We start from the raw sequence: 22,302 nt of genomic DNA on the forward strand, positions 1-22,302 counted from the left end.
GTGGGCGTAAGAGAAGGTGACCTGCCTATATGGAGCTTACGTCTACAAAGCTAATGGAAAAGTGCCTGCCTGCGTGTCTACAAATGACAAAGGGAACGTGTTCTTGATCATCACATGCTCTATCTTAGCAGAGTCTGCTCCTGACATAGGGTTCTTCAAATTCCTGGTCTTTAAGAAATAAAAAGGTAGTGATGGGGATGGTTGGGGTAATATGGGGAGCCTATCTGACCCAAAGGCCACAACAGAAGCCTTACATTAATTGAAATTTCTGCTGTGCTTGAATGTTGAACTCTTGAACACAGTTCTAGTGGAGGAAGACAAAACTTTTCCCCTTTTTCTACATTCTTGTTTACTTTTAGAACCTATTGTTCTCCTCTGACAGAAAAATTCTCCTTCAAGTAGTCGTACCGGTGTACTAGCTATAGTATATCAGTGCTTTCAGTTTATAAAAGATCAAACGTTTTTTCCCTGCTTGTACAGAAGCAGTTCAGATCAATTGAAGCATAAGATGTAGCAGCTCAAGAATTTAGATATTGTGAGTGAAGGCCACAGATCTTTGGAGGTTGATATCAAGGGAGATATCCATGTGCCCATACAAAGGATCCTGTCAAAGGAAGGACATTAAAGTGCATGAAATAAGAATCAGACTGAGTATGGCATTTCTCCCATTCTTTTGCTCTTTTCTTTTCTTTTTTTTTTTTTTTAAAGTTAATTTATTTGGCTGCACCAGGTCTTAGTTCCAGCATGCAGGATCTAGTTCCCTGACCAGGGATTGAACCTGGGCCCTCTGCATTGGGAGCACGGAGTCTTAACAACTGGACCACCAGGGAAGTCCCTATAATGCCCTTTTCTATTACAAGATTACCTTTTCCTTCTTTGAAGACGCTTTTAGTGAACTTCTAACTCAGCATCTCTCTAGCCTCAATACTCACCGCTAGAGCCCATCCCGGACACTTTGCCCAACTTCCTTATAAAATAAGTCAGAGGGTAAAAGCTGCTGTTGAATACTTGGTCTTTTGTGTCTGGCTTCTTTCACTTAGTATAATATTATATTTTGTATGTTGATGTTTTAAGTTAGTTGATTTTCAGATGTTGAACCCCCTTGCATTCCTGAGATAAATTTTTAGTTATGGTGTGTAATTCATATAAAACATATGACTTTATATACGTTGCTGGATTCAGTTTGTTGAGGAATTTTGCATCTATATTAATAAGATATATTGATTTATAGTTTTCTTTCTTGTGATATCTTTGTCTGGTTTTGGTATCAGAATAATTTTGACTTTATAGAATGACTTCAGAAGTATTTCCCTCCTCTTTTATTTTTTGGAAGAGTTTGTGAAGAATTGATGTTAATTCTTCTGTAACCATATGGTAGAATTCACCAGTGAAGTGATCTGGTCCAGAAATTTTCTTTTTTGAGAAGTTTTTGATTAATTCAATCTCTCCACTTGTTACAGGTCTGTCCAGATTATCTATTTCTTCTTTTTTAAAATTGAGATATAATTGACATACAATATCCTATTAGTTTTTGATGTACAACATAATGATTTGATATATGTATATATTGTGAAATGGTTACCACAATAAATTTAGTTAACATCCATCACCACACATAGTTACAATATTTTTCTTGTGATGAGAACTTTGAAGATCTACTATCTTACCAACTTTCAAATATATAATACAGTATTATTAACTATAGTCACAATGCTGTACATTACATCACCAGAAAAATATGGAATGCTTCACAAATTTTAGTGTCATCCTTGCACAGGGGCCATGTTAATCTTCCCTGTATCTTTGCAATCTGCTGAAGTGAGAACTATATATTTCTTCTTGAGTCAGTTTTGGAGTTTGTGTCTTTTTAGGAGTTTATCCATTTCATGTAGGTTATTTAACTTGTTGGCATACAACTGTTCCCAGTTTTCCCCATAATCTTCTTTATTTCTGCAAGCTCACTAGGAAAACATCTCCCTCGTTCTTAATTTTAGTAATTTATGTCCTCTTTCTTTTTCTCTTGGTCAGTGTAGCTAACGGGTTATCAATTTTGTTTTCAAAGAACTAACAGTTGATTTTATTGATTTGTTTGATCTTATTTTTTCTATTGATTTTCTGTTCTCTATTTCATTTATTTCTGTTCCAATCTTTATTATTTATAATTTCTATCTCCTTATCGATATTCTCTATTTAGTTCTTTAGACATGATTAATTATTTGAATATATTTAAAATATCTGATTTATAAGTGTTTCTTTAGTAAATCCAATGTCTGAGTTTCTTCAGGGATAGTTTCTATTGAGTGCTTTTTCCCTGTGTGGACTATATGTTCTTGTTGCATGTCATATTTCATATTTTTTGTCATGTGTCTTACAATTTTTAAATTTTGTCCAATTTAAAGCTGGACATTTAAAATAATATAATGTGGTAATTCTGGAAATCAGATTCTCCTCTCTGCTCAGGGTTTCTTATTATTGCTGTTTGTTGTTCTTGCTTGTTTGTTTGTTTACATAAGTAAATTCCAAAAATATTTGATGTTGATAAATGCTATGTGAAAAAGAAAACAGAGCAGATTAGGGAGGATCAAGGGTGCCAGAAATGGGGGGAAAGTGGTAGGTTTAAATAGTTGGATCAGAGTTGGCCTTCCTGGAAAGGTGATATTGAGCAAGGACTTGAAGATGGTTAGGCGTTAGAAAACACATATCTAGAGGAAGAGCTGGTTTGAGTTAGAGACTGCAGGTGTGGCCTCACTGTGTTCTCGCAGAATTCTCACAGGCATTAACATTTGGGTCCTATTTAGACTGTGTTTTCAAGCAATTTTCTTTTCTAATTTAGGATTCCCACTGTGAGTATCTGCCCACCAGCAGAAGGTCATTCGAACTTAAAAACAAACAAAAACAAATAAAAATGCATTTAAATATTTAAACTGGTTGCATTTGGCCCTTTTCACCTTCTTGTGTTAATTTAGGGTAGCATATACAGCACACTTGTTTGTTTTTGTGTTTTTTTTTTTTTGCATGTGTGTATTGTTTTTGGTTTTTAGTGGCCATTCAGTTTTATTGCACATTTATTTAAGGGAAAAATTAGTAAATTTTTTTCTGTTAATTTACAAGGAATCAGGTTAGTTAACAGAAATGCACCTGCATAGAAACAATTCCTATCTTACATAAAATCATGATTTGTGGATCATAAAAGACACACTACAAAATTTTCCCTGGATAAAAGTCAGAAATTTGATTCATGACTTTCAATCCTCTCACTCACTAATTGTGTGATTTGGAATAAAAGAGAAAATTTACTCAGAGCCAACCAATAACGTTTCTTGACACCACTGTGTTCTGACTTAGCAGCAATCCCGCCTGGGGACAGACCAACACTGTCAAGTGACCAGACGCTATTACCTGGTGACACTAACTTAATGGCTACACTCACCATGCACTGGTGAGGAAAGATTTCATCTCTGCTCATAATTATAAACAAGCATAAAAACTAGCAGAGTGATAAATGAGGCTCAGATCCTATGATGATGTTCTAGGCAAATTCCATGTTGTTTGCATGATTTTAATTAGTTCATCAGTTTTGCTTCGTTGCATTTAAACACTTTCATTTATTCTTGAAATCTTCTCTGTAGTCATCTCTTACCCATGTTATAACGTATTCAACTTTTATCCGCTTGGATGTGTCCCAGTACCATCTAGAAAACCCATAGCAACATCCTTGGAGGATTCCATCATGGCGTATGAAAGACCTGAGTCCCTCCAGCTCACTGAGAAGCTCACTCTTGCTACCCCTCTGCAGCCTGCCAGGGCTTGATAGCTGATTAGCCAAAGTTGTGTCTGTGATGGAGCCTTGGCCCTTATGCCACATATCGACCAAAATACTGAAGAAAGAGATCAGTAGCAGAGCCAAGGCCACTACAGTGGAGTTATGAATGGAGAAAAGTTATTTTATTTAAAAAAATTCTCTCCGTTCCCATTGCTAGCCGGACAACATGAACCTAATCTGGAGATTTTGGAGGCTTTGGCATACGATACAGGAAATTTCTTACATAGCCTCATTTTCCTCTGCTAGCCCAGATTTTAAAAATCCTGGAATAAACTCAGAAGACATTAAATGATGCCAGAGCTTTTCACAAACTACTTCTCATCCATTGACCTTGCAGAATCTATGTAGATTACCTAAGAAAGTGTTTATAAATGCAGGAGATTTCATTGGAAACCCACTCCAAGTATATAATTTTCTTGTCTTCTTTTCCCCTTGGCCTTAATGACCAAGATGGTGTCACCTTGGAGCTCACAACTGGTTACTTTCCAATCCGCTAATCCAGGCACAAAGACAAGGGTGAAACTTGGGTGGTTGATATCTGGCCCCGAGAGGTTTCCCAGGAGGCTACATTCCTTCCATTATTTTCTGCCTATATAATACCTGAGGTGTGTCTTGTGACACCGTGACCCAGGAGATTTTGTGTGAAGTCATTCTGCCTTCATTTATCGCCTGGCTTCAGCAGGTGGAAGGAGATACCTCTGATAGCTGTAGAATATTTACAAGCTCAGAGATCGGTCCTGCTCTGGAAGTTCTCATTTTATTAAGTCTTTCACTATCTCACCCCAGTGTAGCACAGTTAATCTGCTTTGCTCATTCTCTACATTTTTCATTCAGACACAGTTCTTTTCTCTGAGTGTTCTGTTGGAGAATTATTCAGGCATTTAGATAATCTTTTGCCCTCCTTAGAAAATAATGAGATAAAGGTATTCAAGCCAGGTCAACATCTCTCCAGAGAACGCAATCCAAAAATTTAGAATTATTATGCAGAGTTTATAAAGAAAGGGTATTTCTAGATCTAAATTGATTTTACCTGTTACTGGTTACCCATTGTTGTCTTTTTGCATCAATATCTCTACCTTTTATTTATTATAAATTGGACTATGGCCTTTATTCCTTGAGAAAAACCATCATAATTATGAAGCAGGCTTCATTTTATATTCTAGTAGGAGAGGAACTGATAATCTCTTTTTACTATATGAAAGAAATATTTCTGCCAGTAACATAGGGTACTATTTTTTTAGAGGAGAATCTTATTTGGTTGTGTTGGTATAATGGCATTAATCTTTTCTCTAAATGATTGAATGGGATTTGGTATATTTTTATATGTGCGTTGACAGATGGAAGGAAGGGTGGGGAAGGTCATTCTGTTGATTCTTGACTCTGTCTTCCGTCCATCTTAATAACCTGTTCTGAGCACTATTGTTGTCCTTGGTATCTTTCTCAATTCGTTGTTACAGCTGCCTCTTTCATTCTTGGTCTGTAGTTATGAACATCAGACTGAAGCTGCTAATCAAAGTGTACCTCCAAAAGGTTATTGCTTATAATTTTCAATAGGTGTCAAGCAGAGTGCCGTGCACTGGTTATCGATCCCAGGGGAGGACTCTAAACACTTCTGCTCACTGCATCTTGGTATCAGAGTTGCCAAGGAAAACACAGTCCTGTCAGGCACTGGATGCAACAATGTTAAACTCACATAGAGAAGAAAGAGAGTAAGATCAGCTTCGGGAGTGGGTGTCAGTCCCCCATCACCAGGATGTCTCTCTCCCTGTGGGCGATGCAGGGAAATTGGCCACTGCACACCCTTCTCACACCGCAGTGGAAGGAACCCTGTCCCTTTTCCTCGGAGGGCAGATGTAACAGTGGAGTTGGACAGGTGCTGTATTCTGCACATACTTTAAGCAGAGACAGAAGAGTACTCTCTGCCCCTGAAACAGGAAAGATATTCCCACATAAGGTGATGCACCTGGCACAGGCTGTGTAGAGGCTGTGTGCGCCCTTTGTCTCTTGGTGAGGAAGTGTTCCAGGCCCAAGGCCCACCCTTCTGCAGCTGAGTTGGGGCTGAAAGACTGAGCATGAGACCCGCTTTTCCCAACAATAGGAATATATGTCTGATCATCAAAATTCATCCTAAATCCTTAAGATGCCAAAAAGTCATATCCACCCCTGGAAAAGTCCGAAGAACCAGAGCTGGAAGTTCAGAAATGACTGAGGTGTTTGGAAGAAGCTGGTGACTAGAGAGGGAGAATTGAAGGAGCTGCGACCTGCCAGGCTCCAGCTACAGTCCCTAAAGCCCTAATACCCGTATTCACTGTCCATGGACAGTCTCTAGACTTATTCTTTGCTTTTCCCAGTCTGTATCCACCACAAATACCTTAAGCTGTTTTTAAGTCTTCCTTTCCACTTTCCATCTGTCCTTCCTGTTTATTTAACTGGTATTTCTCTTACATAAAGACACTGGGGACAGGTTGAGGACAGGACCTAGAGGGAGGAAACTATAGCATTTAAAAATATACATATTTTTAGGGCTTCCCTGGTGGCGCAGTGGTTGAGAGTCCGCCTGCCGATGCAGGGGACACAGGTTCGTGCCCTGGTCCGGGAGGATCCCACATGCCATGGAGCGGCTGGGCCCATGAGCCATGGCTGCTGAGCCTGCATGTCCGGAGCCTGTGCTCCGCAAGAGGAGAGGCCACAGCAGTGAGAGGCCCGCGTACCGCAAAAAATATATATATATATACATATATATATATATATATATATATATACATATTTTTAAAAAACAATCTAAATAAAGAAAAAGCCATATCATGTTCCTATACGGGAAGGCTTAATATCATGAAAATGCCAACCACTTTCAAATTAATATATATTTAATTAATTATAAGGAATATTCCAATGGTTTTGGTGGGGAGGAAATTAATGAAATGACTTAAATATTTTTTTTGAAGAATAAGTGTGATTAGAAATCAAGATTAATCGAAGTGTAGATAGGTGAGGCCATATTTGCCCTACCAGATAGTAAAACTTATTATATAAGTTGCTATAACAAAAGAGTACATGACTGGCACAGGACAAATAATTGATCAACGTGGCCCTTATTTGCTTCCCTTTTGCCAAAAAAAGCAAATTCAGAATCTTTTCTTTCAAAGGTAAAAAAAAAATTACAGGAAAAAAGTCACTTTTCTATTTTGTTTCATATTCTTGAGGCAAAAGTTTCTAAACTGTCAACATTTGCAATGAGTTAATATTCTAGAAGCCTGCAGTCATCTGGGAGACTATATTTATAGTCAGTTTATAGGGAACGACTGAGAACTAAAAAGCATGTAACTCCACAGCCTAGCATGTACTTCATAATCTTTCATCTCCTCTCATCTTCTTTCTCTTGATTTTTTAAAAATAAATTTAACTTAATATCTTTCTTACAGAATTTTGTCTCACACTACATGTTCAGTAGTGGACGTGTACAGTAATGGACATGCATAGTAATAAAGGAAGTTAGTATTTTGTAAGGAATAAAACCCAAAGTGTACACCATTTTTCTCTATCAAAGAAACATTTAGGGGTTCCAGATTAATATGGCAGAGTAGGAAGATCCTGAGCTCACCTCCTCCCAGGGACACACCAAAACCACAACTACAAGTAGAATGATTATCTCTGAGAATGACCTGAAGACTAGCAGAACAGATTTTCTACAACTAAGAATGTAAACAGAATGCCATGTCAAGATGGGTAGGAGGGTCAAAGATGCAGTCTAGACAGAACCCATACCCCCAGTGTGGTGACCCACATGTGGGAGGGATAGCACAACTGCAGAGGTGCCCGCTTCACAGTGAGGGGGTCCAAGCCCATGTGGGGATCCTCAGCTTGGGGACCTGCATAGGGAAGATGAGCTCCCATAACATCTGGCTTTGAAGACCAGTGGGGTTTACATTTGGGAGAGCTGGAGGGCTATGGGAAACTGAGACTCTGCTCTTAAAGGGTGCACACACAAACTCACTTACTCTGAGTACCAGCACAGAGGCAGGAGAATGTGAGGGGTACCTGGGTCATATGCTGCAGGAGCTTCCCTGAACAATTTGGAGGTGAGTGCTGGAGGGGTAGGGATCTGGTGGAATTTTCTCCAGGGTTGAAGGCACTGGCCAATGCCATTTTTTTTTTTTTTAACCTCTCCTTCCACCATCTGGCCCAGTACTGGCAGGCAACATTTCTGTCACTCTCCATCAACTAGCTAACACCATGTGCCCCACGCCAGCGTTCTCCTGAGGACCCACCCTGCCCATCCCACCCTCCCCAGCCAGCCCCTTCAAAGCGGCCCCTGCCCCACCTGGCAAGTGGCCTCAGCTGGCCCCCGGCAACTGTACAACGTGGCTCCACCTCTGGGGGGCGGGGGGGCACCCTGCATGCCATGAACCCACAGCAGTCACAGCAGAGCCACACAGCCAGCCAGGGCACAGGTGCAATCCAACCACACAGGAGGATGCACACAGCACACATGTGGGACATCCCAGGAGCACCTGGCTCTAGTGGCCAAGAGGGATTGCACCCCTGTGCCCCACAGAACACCTTATACATAAGCCTGCTGTTTCAAGAACAGGAGATATAGCTGATCGACTTAATGCATAGGAATAGACACAGAGGGTTAGGCAATTGAAAAGATAAAGGAATATCTTCCAAACAAAAGAAAAAGATAAAAACCTCAGAAAAAGAACTAAATGAAACAAAGATAGCAATTTACCAGATAAAGAGTTCAAAATTATAGTCATAAAAATGTTCACCAAAGTTGGGAGAAGAATGGATGAACTCAGTGAAAACTTGAAAAGGCAAATAAAAGATATGAAAAAAGACCCAATCAGAACTGAAGAATACAATAACTGAAATAGAACATACACTAGAGGGAATCAGCAGCAGATTAGAGGATGCAGAAGAATGGATCAGCAATCTGGAAGACAGGGTAGTGGAAATCACCCAATCAGAAAAGCAAAAAGAATAAACACCAATGAGGAAGGCTTCCCTGGTGGCACAGTGGTTGAGAATCTGCCTGCTAATGCAGGGGACACGGGTTCGAGCCCTGCTCTGGGAGGATCCCACGTGCCACGGAGCAACTAGGCCCGTGAGCCACAACTACTGAGCCTGCGCGTCTGGAGCCTGTGCTCCGCAACAAGAGAGGCCGCAATAGTGAGAGGCCCGCACACCGCGATGAAGAGTGGTCCCCGCTTGCCACAACTAGAGAAAGCCCTCGCACAGAAACGAAGACCCAACACAGCAACATCTTAAAAAAAAAAAAAAAAAAAAACCAATGAGGATAGCTTAAGAGATCTCTGGGACAACTACAAGCATACTGACATTTACATTATAGGGGTCACAGAGGAGAAGAGAGAGAGAAAGGGACAGAAAACATATTTGAAGAAATAATGGCTGAAAACTTCCCTAACCTGGTGAAGGGAACAGACAGATAAGTCCAGGAAGCAGAGAGAGTTCCAAACAATATGAACCAAAGACACCCACACCAAGACACATTATAATTAAAATGTCAAAATTTAAAGACAAAGAGAGAATCTTAAAAGTTTCACAATATTTCTTTTCACATTTAAAAGAATATTGCAGAAAGGAGTTTATTGCTGTCTCTGTTCTCTAAAAACTGACTTTTTTTTTTTTCAGGAGCTTATCTTGAGGTCTCTGCTTGAGAAAATATGCCAGAAAACTAGCTTCCTACTGTTATTCTCTGTCAGCAATTGATGTCTCTGCTTCATTGCCTTTTAAGAGAAATCATAGAAATGCTGGATTTTTTCAAAGCTGTTATATCATTTCCCCAAATAACAGTATAAACACCAACTTTTGTTATTTGATATTGCTTTTTAGCAAAATTATTATAAAATTTGTAAAGCAAATTTCATGACCAAATTTTGGTAGGAATCATTGCTTAAGGTTATTACATCAGATTCTTTATTTTTCAGCCTTTATCTCATGCTTTTTTTATCCCAGTTCACCGTCCTTCATGTGTACTATGACCTTTTGCGCACACCTTAATTTTAAACATTTTAAATAAGCTGTTCTGTGAATATGAAAGACAACGTCTGTGAAGGAAGACAACTTCACGGTATAGAACAGCAAACAGAACTGAGAATCCCTGCTTTCAAAAGTAAAGAAACAGGTGGTAGAATGTGTAGGGATGCACTCTTTACATTTCAGTGGAGTATGTTCTTTGCTTCACTTCTCTGTGTGTCCCTTGGTAGACATACACCTGTCTTTCATTTGTGGGGAAGCACAGGGCCTCCTCAGTGTTCATCCCCACCTTCTGATTCAGTCTCCTCAGAATTATGTCTCCAAAGGTATGAATGACTCGGCAAATGCCTGTCATTCTCCTTTTTTTTCGCAAAACATGGGTTATTTTCCCAAAATGATTAGTTAAATCTTGATATAGTGTTACTTCAGGACTATAGGAACAGAATTTTTGTATTTTATGTATTTATTTATTGAATAAATGTGTGTGTGTGTGTGTGAAGGGGAGGGAGCTTGAAATATGAAGAAGACAGAGGAGTCATCTCTCAACAAAGGACCTGCTTTAATGATCCTGTTTGATTCATGTTCCTTTTTTCTTTAGGTCCAAGAAATCATATTTTTATAATTAATTTTGGAATTTAAGTTACTTTTCTCTCTGCCTGGGTGAGTGCTACTCATCCTTCCAGGCTTAGCTGAAACTCCAGCCCTAGGCAAGAGGGAATGAATGCCACTGAGACTCAGATCCTCTCTTATGAAACTTTTATAGTTATTTGTATCCAGATATTATTTTGTGTCCTTATGTCCAAGCTCCTTTAAAACAGTGACTGTGTCTTTCTTATTCGTTTCTCCTCTTAGGGGAGGTGCTGGGACCCAGGGAGCAAGGGTAAGGGCTTTTAGTGTAGACAGACATAGGTTTGAAGGCTGCTCTGACACTTTCAAGCTTCTCCTTGGACACATGATAACTTGATAGTCGGCAGATTGTGATGAGGAATAAATGAAGTGGTCCAACATATTGGTGACATTAGATGGTCAATAAATTAGTATTATTCTCTTCCTATCTCTTACAGCACCTATGCTTGGGCTAACATGTAACAGATATGAAGCAAATATATATTGAGTGAATAAATGGTTGAAGTAGTAGAATTTTAATCTATTATATATCCTTAACAAATATAAATTACAGTTACTGTGTTCTAACATGCTTGTCATCATACCTGCGGAAACCCAAAACTATACAGAATATTTTAGAAACATTCTTTGCTATTTCTGAACTCAAGACTCATCCTTTCTTTTATTTGGTTTCAAATATCCTATGATTTGGTTTGACTTTTTTTTTTTTTTTTGGTACGCGGGCCTCTCACTGTTGTGGCCTCTCCCGTTGTGGAGCACAGGCTCCGGACGCACAGCCTCAGCGGCCATTGCTCACGGGCCCAGTCGCTCCGCGGCATGTGGGATCTTCCCCGACTGGGGCACGAACCCGTGTCCCCTGCATCGGCAGGCAGACTCTCAATCACCGCGCCACCAGGGAAGCCCCCGGTTTGACTTTTATTGCATTTGTGCCAAGAATTAAACAGATGGCTTCTGAATTTTACCCCAAATCACCCATAGTTTCTTCCCTGGCTGCCTTTTGTACTGGTCCCCATCTCCATTAGGCCCTAGCCCTTTTGATGATTACCTTGGCATTCTTCCAAGTGGAGCCTCCTAATTTTAGAGTCAAAACACTGGAAGAACAAACCACAGATGTGCATTGAAATATGTACAGTATGGGTACAGAGCCATTTCTAAGAGTTATAATAAGAAAGGTCTTTAACCTAAAGATGTTGTTTGAAAACAACATCTTTTTCTTTGTCTAGTCTGAGAATACTACCTTATTTTCCCTACATCACACTGGGACTTGAGAAACTAAAAATATTTTTTCAAAACATTTATTTTCCAAGTGTAGTCTACATCTCTTCTACATTTGTAGGTCCTAATAGATTTTGTTTTCAACTCAGAACAAGCTTTTGTTTATTGTATAATACAAAACATTTTTTTGAACTTTATAATTCAATTCGTCTCCTCAGAATAATTCATAAAAAACTTTTTCTCCAAAAGAAAGTCAGAAACTTCACTATTACCAGAGTCCAAACTTTTTCAAGGCCAGAATTAGGCCTGTCTCATAATAGGTTGGTCACTTTGGAGTCACACAGATCTGATTTCAAACACAAAATCTGACCCATGGTAGTCATTTATCCATGATCAATTAGAGAAATATTTATTTTCTGTATCCTACAGCTTCAGTAAAGTAAAATACAAAAAGTAAGTAGAGGGATTGTTTGGTGAATTTGTCTAATGTAGATGCTCTAAATAGATTTTTAAAGAGAAAAACCTTTTTTAAAGTAAGATTTAGAATGTGAAGTGTAGGTTACTGCTCATTTATTTGTAATGTCCATTTGGCAAGGGCCCTCATTTGCTGGGGTCACCTTGGTTTCCAAGATAAAGCTGAAAGTGGTCTGAACTCCCTCCCAGAGTTCTAGGGATCTTTGGAGGGAGAAGTGATGGAGGCGGCCAGAAGTGGAGGCCTGTGCCTCTCGGAGTTTCTCTTGACTTCCAGTCTCGCATTTCCTGATTTCTCCACTTCTGCTCTTTTCTCTTCTGCAGTTCTGCCTCTTTTCCATACTGCATTGCTTCCTGGACATACCCAGATCTTTATTTCCCCAAGTGTTAACTTAAGGTATGTGTTAGCTGACTTTATTAAAATATTAAAAAATATAGGACAAGGAAAGGGAACATTACACAGTAGCCAGAAACAACTTAAAATTGAGTATATGACTTAAAGTTGAATTTTCTGTTCTTAAAAGTCCCATCTGCCATTTCTCCCTTGGAGAGTTTTCCTTAGTTTTCTAGTAGGTTGTCGGTCACCTGCCATGTAGACAATGGTCTTCTTTTTCTTTTTTTTTTTTCACTCAAGTACGCTCTAAAAGAAACTCAGGTCCCCTCATACATTTTTAAGTTGTCTTCTAAAATTTGTTATCCTGCATTTCAATACCTTCCCTGCTTTTAAGTATCTTCAAATATTTTATATCTCATAGAACGGTTTCCTCGCCTGCATGGTGTACCTGTTAACTGTGTGTTCATTTCTCACCTCCTAGACTGAGTGTATTGCGAGAATGCCTTCATTGTTGTAACCCTGGTGGAGCCTGACTCAACTCCTGCCTCTTGCTCAGTGCTCAAAAATCTGTCAAGTTTAATGGAGTGTATAGACGCCCCTATGGGAATTAATAGACCCAGACCTCAAAAACCCGAGTTCCCAGACTCCACTAACGAGAAACATTTGCTTCTGACGCCTCAGGAATTCCACCTGTACTGACAGAGGTTTCCCAGGCAGCACCCACCCAACCCTCTTCTGCAGGATGGGCTGGCTTTAGGACAAGCCTTATCCAGAGTCAAAGAGAAATGTGGCTGGAGACCCACATTCCATTCTCATCCACTCATGCCCAGTACAGCTGGGGGGAAAATGTGAACGTTGACTTAAACTGACCATGTTGTTGACTTTTATTAAGCAAATACTGTCAAAATCGAAAGCTGAGTTGTTTAATTTTCAAAATGTAAACATTTTACTTGAAATATCACTAATTAAACTGTCTCATTTGGCTGAAGGCCCTGACCGTATGTTGGTCCATAGAAAGAGCAACCGCAATCCTTTTCCACGTGACTTCAATCTAAATATTAGCTAAGGTATGCAACTTACAGTAGGAATGTTTGATGTACCTGTGTTTAGAGAGCTCATCATTCCAGATGAAATACATGTGTCCCGTCACCCCTTTCCTAATATTCTTTTTGGGCTTTCTGAAATGTATGATTAAAAAGCAAAAGCAAAACCAAAAACAAATCAGCAGGGAAGAGATAGAAGTAGTAAGTCAGGTGGCTTCTCAGATCTCTTACTTCGTACTTTTGACGCCGATGTTTTATTGCTCTTTCCTTAAGTGGAATGAGAATTTGGACAAGAAACAATGAAATGAGTAAAAATTGAACATCTTCCTGACAGGGACTCTCTTAGTCATCTGATAGCCACAGGACTGTGAGAACCAAGGTTGGATACCAATCCATTACATTACAGTAATCAACATTGGTTTAGTTTTATATGCCATACATTTTATCTTGGTAAGAAGAAAATGATGAAAAGAGTCAATAACTTACTAAACTTGGTATGCAAAAGTAATAATAATATTAACACCTGATATCAGAGACAGTATTTAACTTATATAGCTTACATAAAATCATTTTCTGGCCTCTTTAAGTCCACCTTTTTTTTTAAAATTCTCTTTCCAGGTAAAGACAAGATTAAAGTGTCTGAGGATGACTTGAAGAAACTCCCTCTAATTAAATGGTGTATTTTGGAAACCATTCGTTTAAGAGCCCCTGGTGTCATTACCAGAAAAGTGCTGAAGCCAGTTAAAATTTTGGTGAGCAATGGTTTTGTTTTAAAATAATGAACCTTCTGGGGAAAAAAAGTAGCTATTTTGCCCATTTATTATTAGATAATTTCTTAAGTTCCATGAAGTACTCTGTGACCCTAGAATAGGTTACTAATAAGAGTTGTGCAGCACCAGTTTGTTAATATAGATATCTATCTGTTGGCAACTGTTTTAGCTAAAACATAAGCCTTTCATAATCATTTTGGCTATGTGATTCTATATCAGAATTAGTATAATCCTATTTCAATCGGGCAGGAGGGTCGGATAGTATTTCCTCTGCTGAACCAACCAATGAGTATTCCTGAGTTGGAATAGGTTGAGGAATTGAGTGTGTGAGGGAAGTCCTTTAGGATAACTGGAAGACAGTTCAGACCACAGATCACAGATACCGGAACAGATAGCAGGAATGCCATGGGTAATAGAAACTGATATTAGGAATTAGTGACTGAGTGAGGTCCTCTCTATGGGCAAAGTAGGAGAATATTCTCAAGTGCACCATGAAAGGTACGTGCATGTGGCAAACGTTCAGTTCAATATTTGGTGAATCATTCAGGCAGAACAAAAAACGTTATTTTTTAAAGGAATGATTTGGGACCTAAATTATCCAGATAGATTATAATTAGTCAGCCCTCCGCTCTTGTTAGCTTTTTTTCCCCCACGGCTTAAGAGTGCTTGGATTAAAATCAAGAAAATTTTGTAGTAATAGAATTCAAAAGAGACAAAAAAATCCAAATTTGATACAAGTTGCAACTTGCTAAATCCAAAAAAAAACATAGTTTAACTGATCTTATGTAGATTGTAGCATTTAGTGTCAGCGAGATTTTAACAGTTTTTGCTTTTAAATAATCAAATTATCAATTACTTTAAAACTATGACTATAAGAGAATATATATTTAAATATTTGTAAATTTAAATATATATAAATTTATATATGTAGCAAAAGAATATATATATTCTGTATTGAGAGGAAATAGTCAAACAACTCGGTGCAATTAAGTAGAGCAATGTGTTTATTACTTTGAATATTACTATAATTGTTATTGAACTTTTAGTAAGCCTTATTATATTCTGGGTAGTAGGAAATTAGCTGAAATGCAGAATAGTTATTTGACAAATAAGTGGGTATTTTGATTGTTATTTTAAGCAAACAGATACTATACAAGTTTTGTTAGATTAATACCTAAGTATTTCTGTTATTCTGGAGCTTTTGGAAATGGTATTTTTAATTTTTATTCTTTTATTTATTTTAATAAAGTGGGCTTTTCTTTTTATTTATTTATTTTCTATTTGACTGTGTTGGGTCTTCGTTGCTGTGCGTGGGCTTTCTCTAGCTGTGGCGAGCGGGGGCTACTCTCCGTTGCGGTGCGCAGGCTTCTCATCGCGGTGGCTTCTCTTGTTGCAGAGCACGGGCTCTAGGCGCACGGGCTTCAGTAGTTGCGGCACACGGGCTCAGTAGTTGTGGCTCGTGGGCTCTAGAGCGCAGGCTCAGTAGTTGTGGCACACAGGCTGGGTTGCTCTGCGGCATGTGGGACCCTCCCGGACCAGGGTTTGAACCCGTGTCCCCTGCATTGGCAGGCGGATTCCCAACCACTGCCCCACCAGGAAAGCCCTGTAAATGGCATTTTTAAAAACTTTGATTTTCCATTGTACATTACTTGTCTGTAGGAATATAGTTGATTTTTGTGTGTTGACCTTGTATCTGCAATGTTGTGACATCAATATAGAAACCTAAGTTTCATTACAATGTAAATCTGTCATTGAAAAATTTTTTTATACATTATTCTTCACATTTCATGCATCTATGGAGTTTTCATATTTATTTCAAGGCCACATTAATAGTACATTGAGTTAAAAAAAAAAGTACATTGAGTTGATAGCTTAAATATTTAATTATTTCCTGACTCTTGAGAGTTTAGGTAGTTTTTTTTTAATATGGTAATTATTTGTATCTTTGTGCCTAGTACATTCTCTTTTTTAAGGATTATCATTGAATTATGTTTTCGTGGTGGATTACTGGTCCAAGGGTATGAACACATTTATGATTCACTGCCTAAAATCCTTTTACAAAACTGGGCTATTTTATAGGTCCAACGCCTATGGATTCCCAATAAAAAAATCTTAATTAAAAGTAATAGATATCCAAAACCATTTAATAAATTATTTTTAAAATTCATAGTCTCTTACTTCTACCTCCTCACACCCACATGTTCTTCCTAGAGGACACGAGGCTCAGAAGCATCCCAGGCGCCTTCCAAGCCCTCGCAGCTGCAGTTATGCCTCTCTCAGTGGTAGAGCAACCCCACAATCACGTACTCAGGCTGCTATCATCCCAGAATGTTCCAGCATTTCCTTTCATTATTTTTCACATCTCTTTTTAATATTTGTAAAAGGTGCAGTGTTTCCTGTACCTGCTATTTCTTCTGTACACAAAATAAACACTGCCTTTCCTCTTAGGAGGCCCAAACTAATCACTGTGATGTTCACCCTACAGAGTTGAGACTTTAAAAATAATAAATGGAACAGGTTTTTTTTTTCTTATTACACAAGCAAAGCATGGTAATTAGGGGGAAAAAAGACCATAAAAAGAAGCTAAAGGAAGAAATTAAAAATTGCTTAGAATCTTGCAAGTTAGAGATAACCACTATGAACATTTGGTATTATTATAATTTCAGAATTTTTTTCTGTAATATGTGCATTAAAAAAATAAATTGGGGTCACACAAAGCTAGTTTTCTCACAACCTGCTTTTATTTTATTTAATAATAGATCCCAGATAGTTTTCTGTATCAATAAAAGATATCTACATCATTTTGAATTACAGCGTAATCTAATATATGGACATCAAATAAATTTTAAAATCTGTTCAATGTTCTTGAATATGTACGTGGCTTCCATTCTTTCGCTATTATAAATAGTGCAAAGATTAACATTCCTGTAGCTAAATATTTGTGCACTGATTATTTCCTTAGTATAAATTCATATGACTTGGTTCTTTTAAACTTCAAGTATTTTCTAAAACAGGTGAAATGTCTTTGCTGAACATATTAATATGCTCCCAGGAATTTGGATCATAAAAATCATTTCAGATGGGATCATCTATGTTTTGACCAGTTGGACAACAGGTCAAGATTCCTTGCTATGAATGCTAGAAGTATTCTCCACTGCTCTTTCCTAATGGAATCTGAACAGGATATTTATTACAGTCTGAACAGAATATTTAGTTTTGCTCCTATAATCATTCCTTTCTATATTTTTTTGGAATAAGTGAGAATGGACAAACTCTGGTTTCTTTGGTTTACTGTATTCCTTCCTTCTCTTTATTATCAGTGTTATCAGTATTTACTATCAGTATTTACTGTATTAGAAACTAAAGCTGAGAAATTGTTAAAATATTTATTTAATAATTCACTTTAAAAATAATAAGAAACCTAATACCTATTAAAATAATTGTGTGGGGGTTTTTTTTAAGATTTTTTTTTTGATGTGGACCATTTTTAAAGTCTTTATTGAATTTGTTACAATATTGCTTCTGTTTTATGTTTTGGCTTTTTGGAGCGAGGCAGGTTGGATCTTAGCTCACCGACCAGGGATCGAACCCACATGCGCTGCATTGGAAGGCAAAGTCTTAACCACTGGACCACCAGGGAAGTCCCCAGATAGTGTGGTTTTATGAAACATAACTATATTTTTCAAAACACACAAAATATAGAAGAACAGCATCATTTTAAGTATTTGCAAATCTCTCTGATGCCTTTTGCTAATAGAAGCAATCTGAATTCCCATATATGTGTCTGCATTCAGTTGTTGTGATATATTGTTTCCTATTAATGGAAATGAAGAAGAGTCAGCCTCTCACAGACATGTAACCAAAAAAGGAAGGAGTATTTTATTAGCCTTTTCAGATATTTCTGTGGCTATTCTTTGATACTACACTAAAACTCAACAGAGGTACTTTCTTAAAAGTTTGTTGCAATCTGAAAATATATTAATGAATTTTTTGTACTCAGTTACATTAAAATCCATTGGTCTATCCTATACTTTGAATGAGTCTTTTACCCAGGAATGGTTTTTGATCTGGCAGATTCTCTGACAATGTCTTGGGACTCCCAGAAGACCCTAAGCCACCTTTGAAAGCCACTGTTGTGGAGAGAAGAGGGCTTCTTATGTTTAGGATTAATCAATGAAACCACAAAGCAGATGAGCAGACTGTACCATATCAAAATTTAACGTGTCCTGTTTTTTAAAGTATAACGTAAATTAAATGTCAGCCAAAAATTAAGAATAAATGTCAGTATAAGTACAACTCAAGAGTTAATAATTATAATATTTAATGAATTCACAGATCCATAAGTAAAGGACTAATATATATATATAGATAAATGAGGATAGGACATGAACACAAAAGTTTTATAGAAGAAAATAACAACATGGAAAATACTCAGCAAAGACATAAACTTTTAAACAGCAATCAAAAAAAAACTATTTAAAATGTCAGATTAGCAGATGAGAGGGCAATGAAATTGATACTCTCATATATTTAGTTAGAAACATATCTTGCTACAAAATTTGAGGAAACAGTTGAGCAACATATATTAATAGCCTTAGATGTTCAGAAGACATAGGACATGTATATTCCTATGTCTTCTGAACATATATGTTAAAAGATTTTATATGGACAATGCTTTGTGGAAGAAGATGTTTGTGATGGCATTATTTATTATAGCAAAAATAGTAGAGAACGATTGATTAAGAAGCCACTGGAGAGAAAATTATTTTAAATGAGTATACAATATAAAAATAATACTTATGCTATAATATCAAGTGAACAATATAAGAGTCAAAAATTATTCAGTAGGATAAAAACAATATGTATATACTAGGTATTTATATATGTAAACAATATCAGTATATATAAACAACAGACTATATTTAAAAACAACAATAAAAAAACCGCAAAGCTAAACTACTGTTATTAGGTAAAAGTACTGGAGGGAAGTCTAGCCAACTGATAACTGTCTTTTGTTGCCAGCTCTCTTGTTGTTTTCTTTTCTAGTTTTTTCTATTTTTCTGAATTTTGCAAAATTTCTAGAAAGCAGTTTTTATTACACAAAAGAATATACTTTTAATTTTTAAAGTACTTTTTTTTTTTTTTAAGCAACTAACACCAACCAAGCTCCTGGCCAAGAGCTAGAGAGAAAGAATGTGCTTTGGGGCTCCTCTGATGGACGCTTTGCCTTTACAGGACTCCTCTTTGCTTGAAGTAAGAGTCTGCATTCCTTGCACCCACTTTGGTCTTAGCATCCTTCTTGAGTTACAACAGAGAATCCTTCTTCTCTTCCCTCGTCAAGAAAAGCCAGTCTCCGGACTAGCAGATGAAGTTCATCTGGCCTCACAGCATCCCTGTGGGGTGGGCTGGCCAAGTTCACTTCTGTCTACCTGACAGGTGTCATTATTGCCAACACAGGGAAGCTGTGAGTTCCACTTCCTAGTGATCTATGCCCTGGTCCTCTGACTATTTTGTCTCCCTCTTGATCTTTCTCTTCATGTGCCATGTTAACAATGACAGGACCGTCTGGCCCAGACATAACGATGTCCGTTTGCTCAGAGGATTCCTTTGATACAACCAGCTCTCACACCCTTTTCTGCCACTCACCCGCCTGGCATTTGCTGCTGCACCAGGAACTTCTGTCTGGTCTCCTCCCTGTTGCTAGTGTGAATGCTGTTCCCGAGGCTGCCTTTGAAGTCTTCCTCTGCTACCCTGCTTTGTAGGCTGCAGCAGTCAGCATCTCCACATCATGATCCTAGGTCAGCAGCCACTGAAGAGGGCTGTGGGGAGGGTGGGGGGAGGGTCAGGGCAGCAGTTGCCCTGACAGGATGCCTGGCCCAGGGCTGCCCCCAGACATATCACGGCCCTCCCCAGCTGATTTCAGAGCCAATCATGACACCTCTAGCCTCAGTTCCAGCAGAGGTAGAACAAACACACGAGACTGGGATCTCACAGGTCTTTTCCACTTTAAAAATGGTAAGAGGGCATGAGCAAGTCTCCATCTCTTCCTATCTTGACCTGACTCTCTCCAGCAATCCTGGCACTGAAATTACCAAACTCAAGCAATACTCAGCAACCATCAGAGTCAACAGGGGTTCTCTTGGGTTAAAAAACGATGGCCCCTCCCCATACTCCACTCCCTGCTCACATAAAAAGACATGTTTTCAATTGGAACATGCTACTGTTGTAGATACGTAAACTTAAAGTAAGTGTTTTGCAGATATCTTGAGGACGCTTCAAAATTACGCAGGATTAAACAGATGTGGCTTCTGATGCTTGGCAAAGGGAGTTAACTAATAAAACGTCTTCACCTCAGTAGAGATGGTAGCTCTCTAGCGATCTCACAAAGGCAAAGAGCGATCTCTTTGTCCTCTGGTTCCTGAACAAGGCGATGTAAAGATGATTTTGTGAAATAGTTTTTAGTCCTCGGTATAGTTTATATATCATGAAAAGCTATTATAATGTGAATGGAGAAGGACCATGCAGACTCTGCTGCTTGAGGAAACATACTGTTTATCATCAGTTTCACAACCACTGAGACCTCAAATGTGAAACCAACCCAATAAACCCACAACACTTGCTTTGTCCTATGTCTTCCTAAGCAGTTGTCTTCAACTTCTTTCTGCCCTAACAGCTGCTGCTAGAGTGAAACAAACAAACAGAATCCACTGCCCCTGCCCTGCCACTGTCATCCGCATCCCCAAAGACAGAACATCCACTGCCCCTGTTCTCAGGGCCAGTATGGCCAGTGTCCTGTCTCAGAGTTAGTTTTTTCTGTTCTAGAACCTGGGAATCCACTGTGGTTTCCATCATCAAGACCACTTCCTGCAAACTCCAATATCAAACATCAAAAGCTGCATTACAGTGGACTTAGACGAGTGTCTAAAATTTTCACATGTATCTCTATCTTCCTCCATGTAACCAAAGATATATGTATGTATAACTGATCATCAGAATTAGAAATCAGTAATTGCCTACGTTGGAAAATAGAAATGATCCGTCTAGGAAAGGGATTTTCTCACCATTGATTATACGACGTATATGTCTTCTCTCTAATATGGTAATATGGTTGTAGGATTATTTTTAATGACCCAAGCTCTCATTAAAGCAGATCTCCAAACATGACTTGGAACCATTTTTCTGTTATAGAATTATACCGTTCCTTCTGGTGACTTGCTGATGTTGTCTCCATTTTGGCTACATAGAAACCCAAAGTATTTTCCTGAACCTGACCTGTTCAAGCCTGTAAGTTGTCTCTTTCAGTATACATTGTCCTTGGATTTCTGCCGGGAGTATGAATTCATAAATGAACTAGGGCTATATCATTAAGCAGCCATATTTCTCTGGTAACTAAGGCTACAAATCCCAGACCAGATTTGTAATATAGATGTCATAACATTTACAAATCAGATAGAAAAGTTTTTGGAATAAGCTTCACCAACTTTAAAATACATTTTTGTCTGCAACCAGCAGGACATGTTAAAAGTAAATATGCTTGGTTCTGATAGAAGCCATATTTCATGTTCTTCAGACAATTGCTTCTGTTACTGGTTTCCAAGGAGTACAAAACTAAAAATGAAGCAAATTAAAACTGTGTTCTGCTATTTCTTAGAACTGGGGAGTTACAGGGCTAAACAAAATCTTAAGAGGTCATTTAGTCCATTCTCTGCCTTTAGGTAAAACTGTCAGAAATGGCATCCAGATGAATGAATTCTGCAGACCAAGCTTTCTCCAACAGGGAGGGCTGTCAGTGCCTCATTACTAAGTTTATTACCAAGGGCAATTTTATGATGGAGCCTGAGGCCTTATTATAAATATTCTTCCTCTTCTGAGGTCAATTCTGTGGTTGATTTACGTTGTCATTTACATTTACCACTTAACAGAGTTCTTTTTAAACCTTTTTATTTATTAGTTCCCATTCCAAAAACATAATTGTGGCTGATATTAATAACAGGTTGGAAAAAATTACCAACAACCCTG

General features: G+C 38.2%; 1 protein-coding gene and 1 non-coding gene across 4 annotated transcripts in view; one reads left to right on the forward strand and one right to left on the reverse strand.

The window, feature by feature from the left end:
- The window catches only part of CYP39A1 (cytochrome P450 family 39 subfamily A member 1), a 67,026-nt gene that overhangs the window by 27,848 nt on the left and 16,876 nt on the right, over nucleotides 1-22,302 (forward strand). For all 3 annotated transcript variants that reach the window (XM_067752768.1, XM_067752767.1, XM_067752766.1), the window contains 2 exons: nucleotides 14,132-14,265; nucleotides 21,472-21,567. In XM_067752768.1, the coding sequence (XP_067608869.1) occupies nucleotides 14,132-14,265; nucleotides 21,472-21,567 (230 nt within the window). The remainder of the gene's footprint in view (nucleotides 1-14,131; nucleotides 14,266-21,471; nucleotides 21,568-22,302) is intronic.
- On the reverse strand, nucleotides 1,733-1,836 carry LOC137233230 (U6 spliceosomal RNA). Its single transcript, XR_010947389.1, has one exon. It is a non-coding gene; the product is annotated as a U6 spliceosomal RNA (small nuclear RNA).

Source organism: Pseudorca crassidens, chromosome 10 (genome assembly GCF_039906515.1).
Source record: "Pseudorca crassidens isolate mPseCra1 chromosome 10, mPseCra1.hap1, whole genome shotgun sequence".
NCBI classification, from domain to species: Eukaryota; Metazoa; Chordata; class Mammalia; order Artiodactyla; family Delphinidae; genus Pseudorca; species Pseudorca crassidens.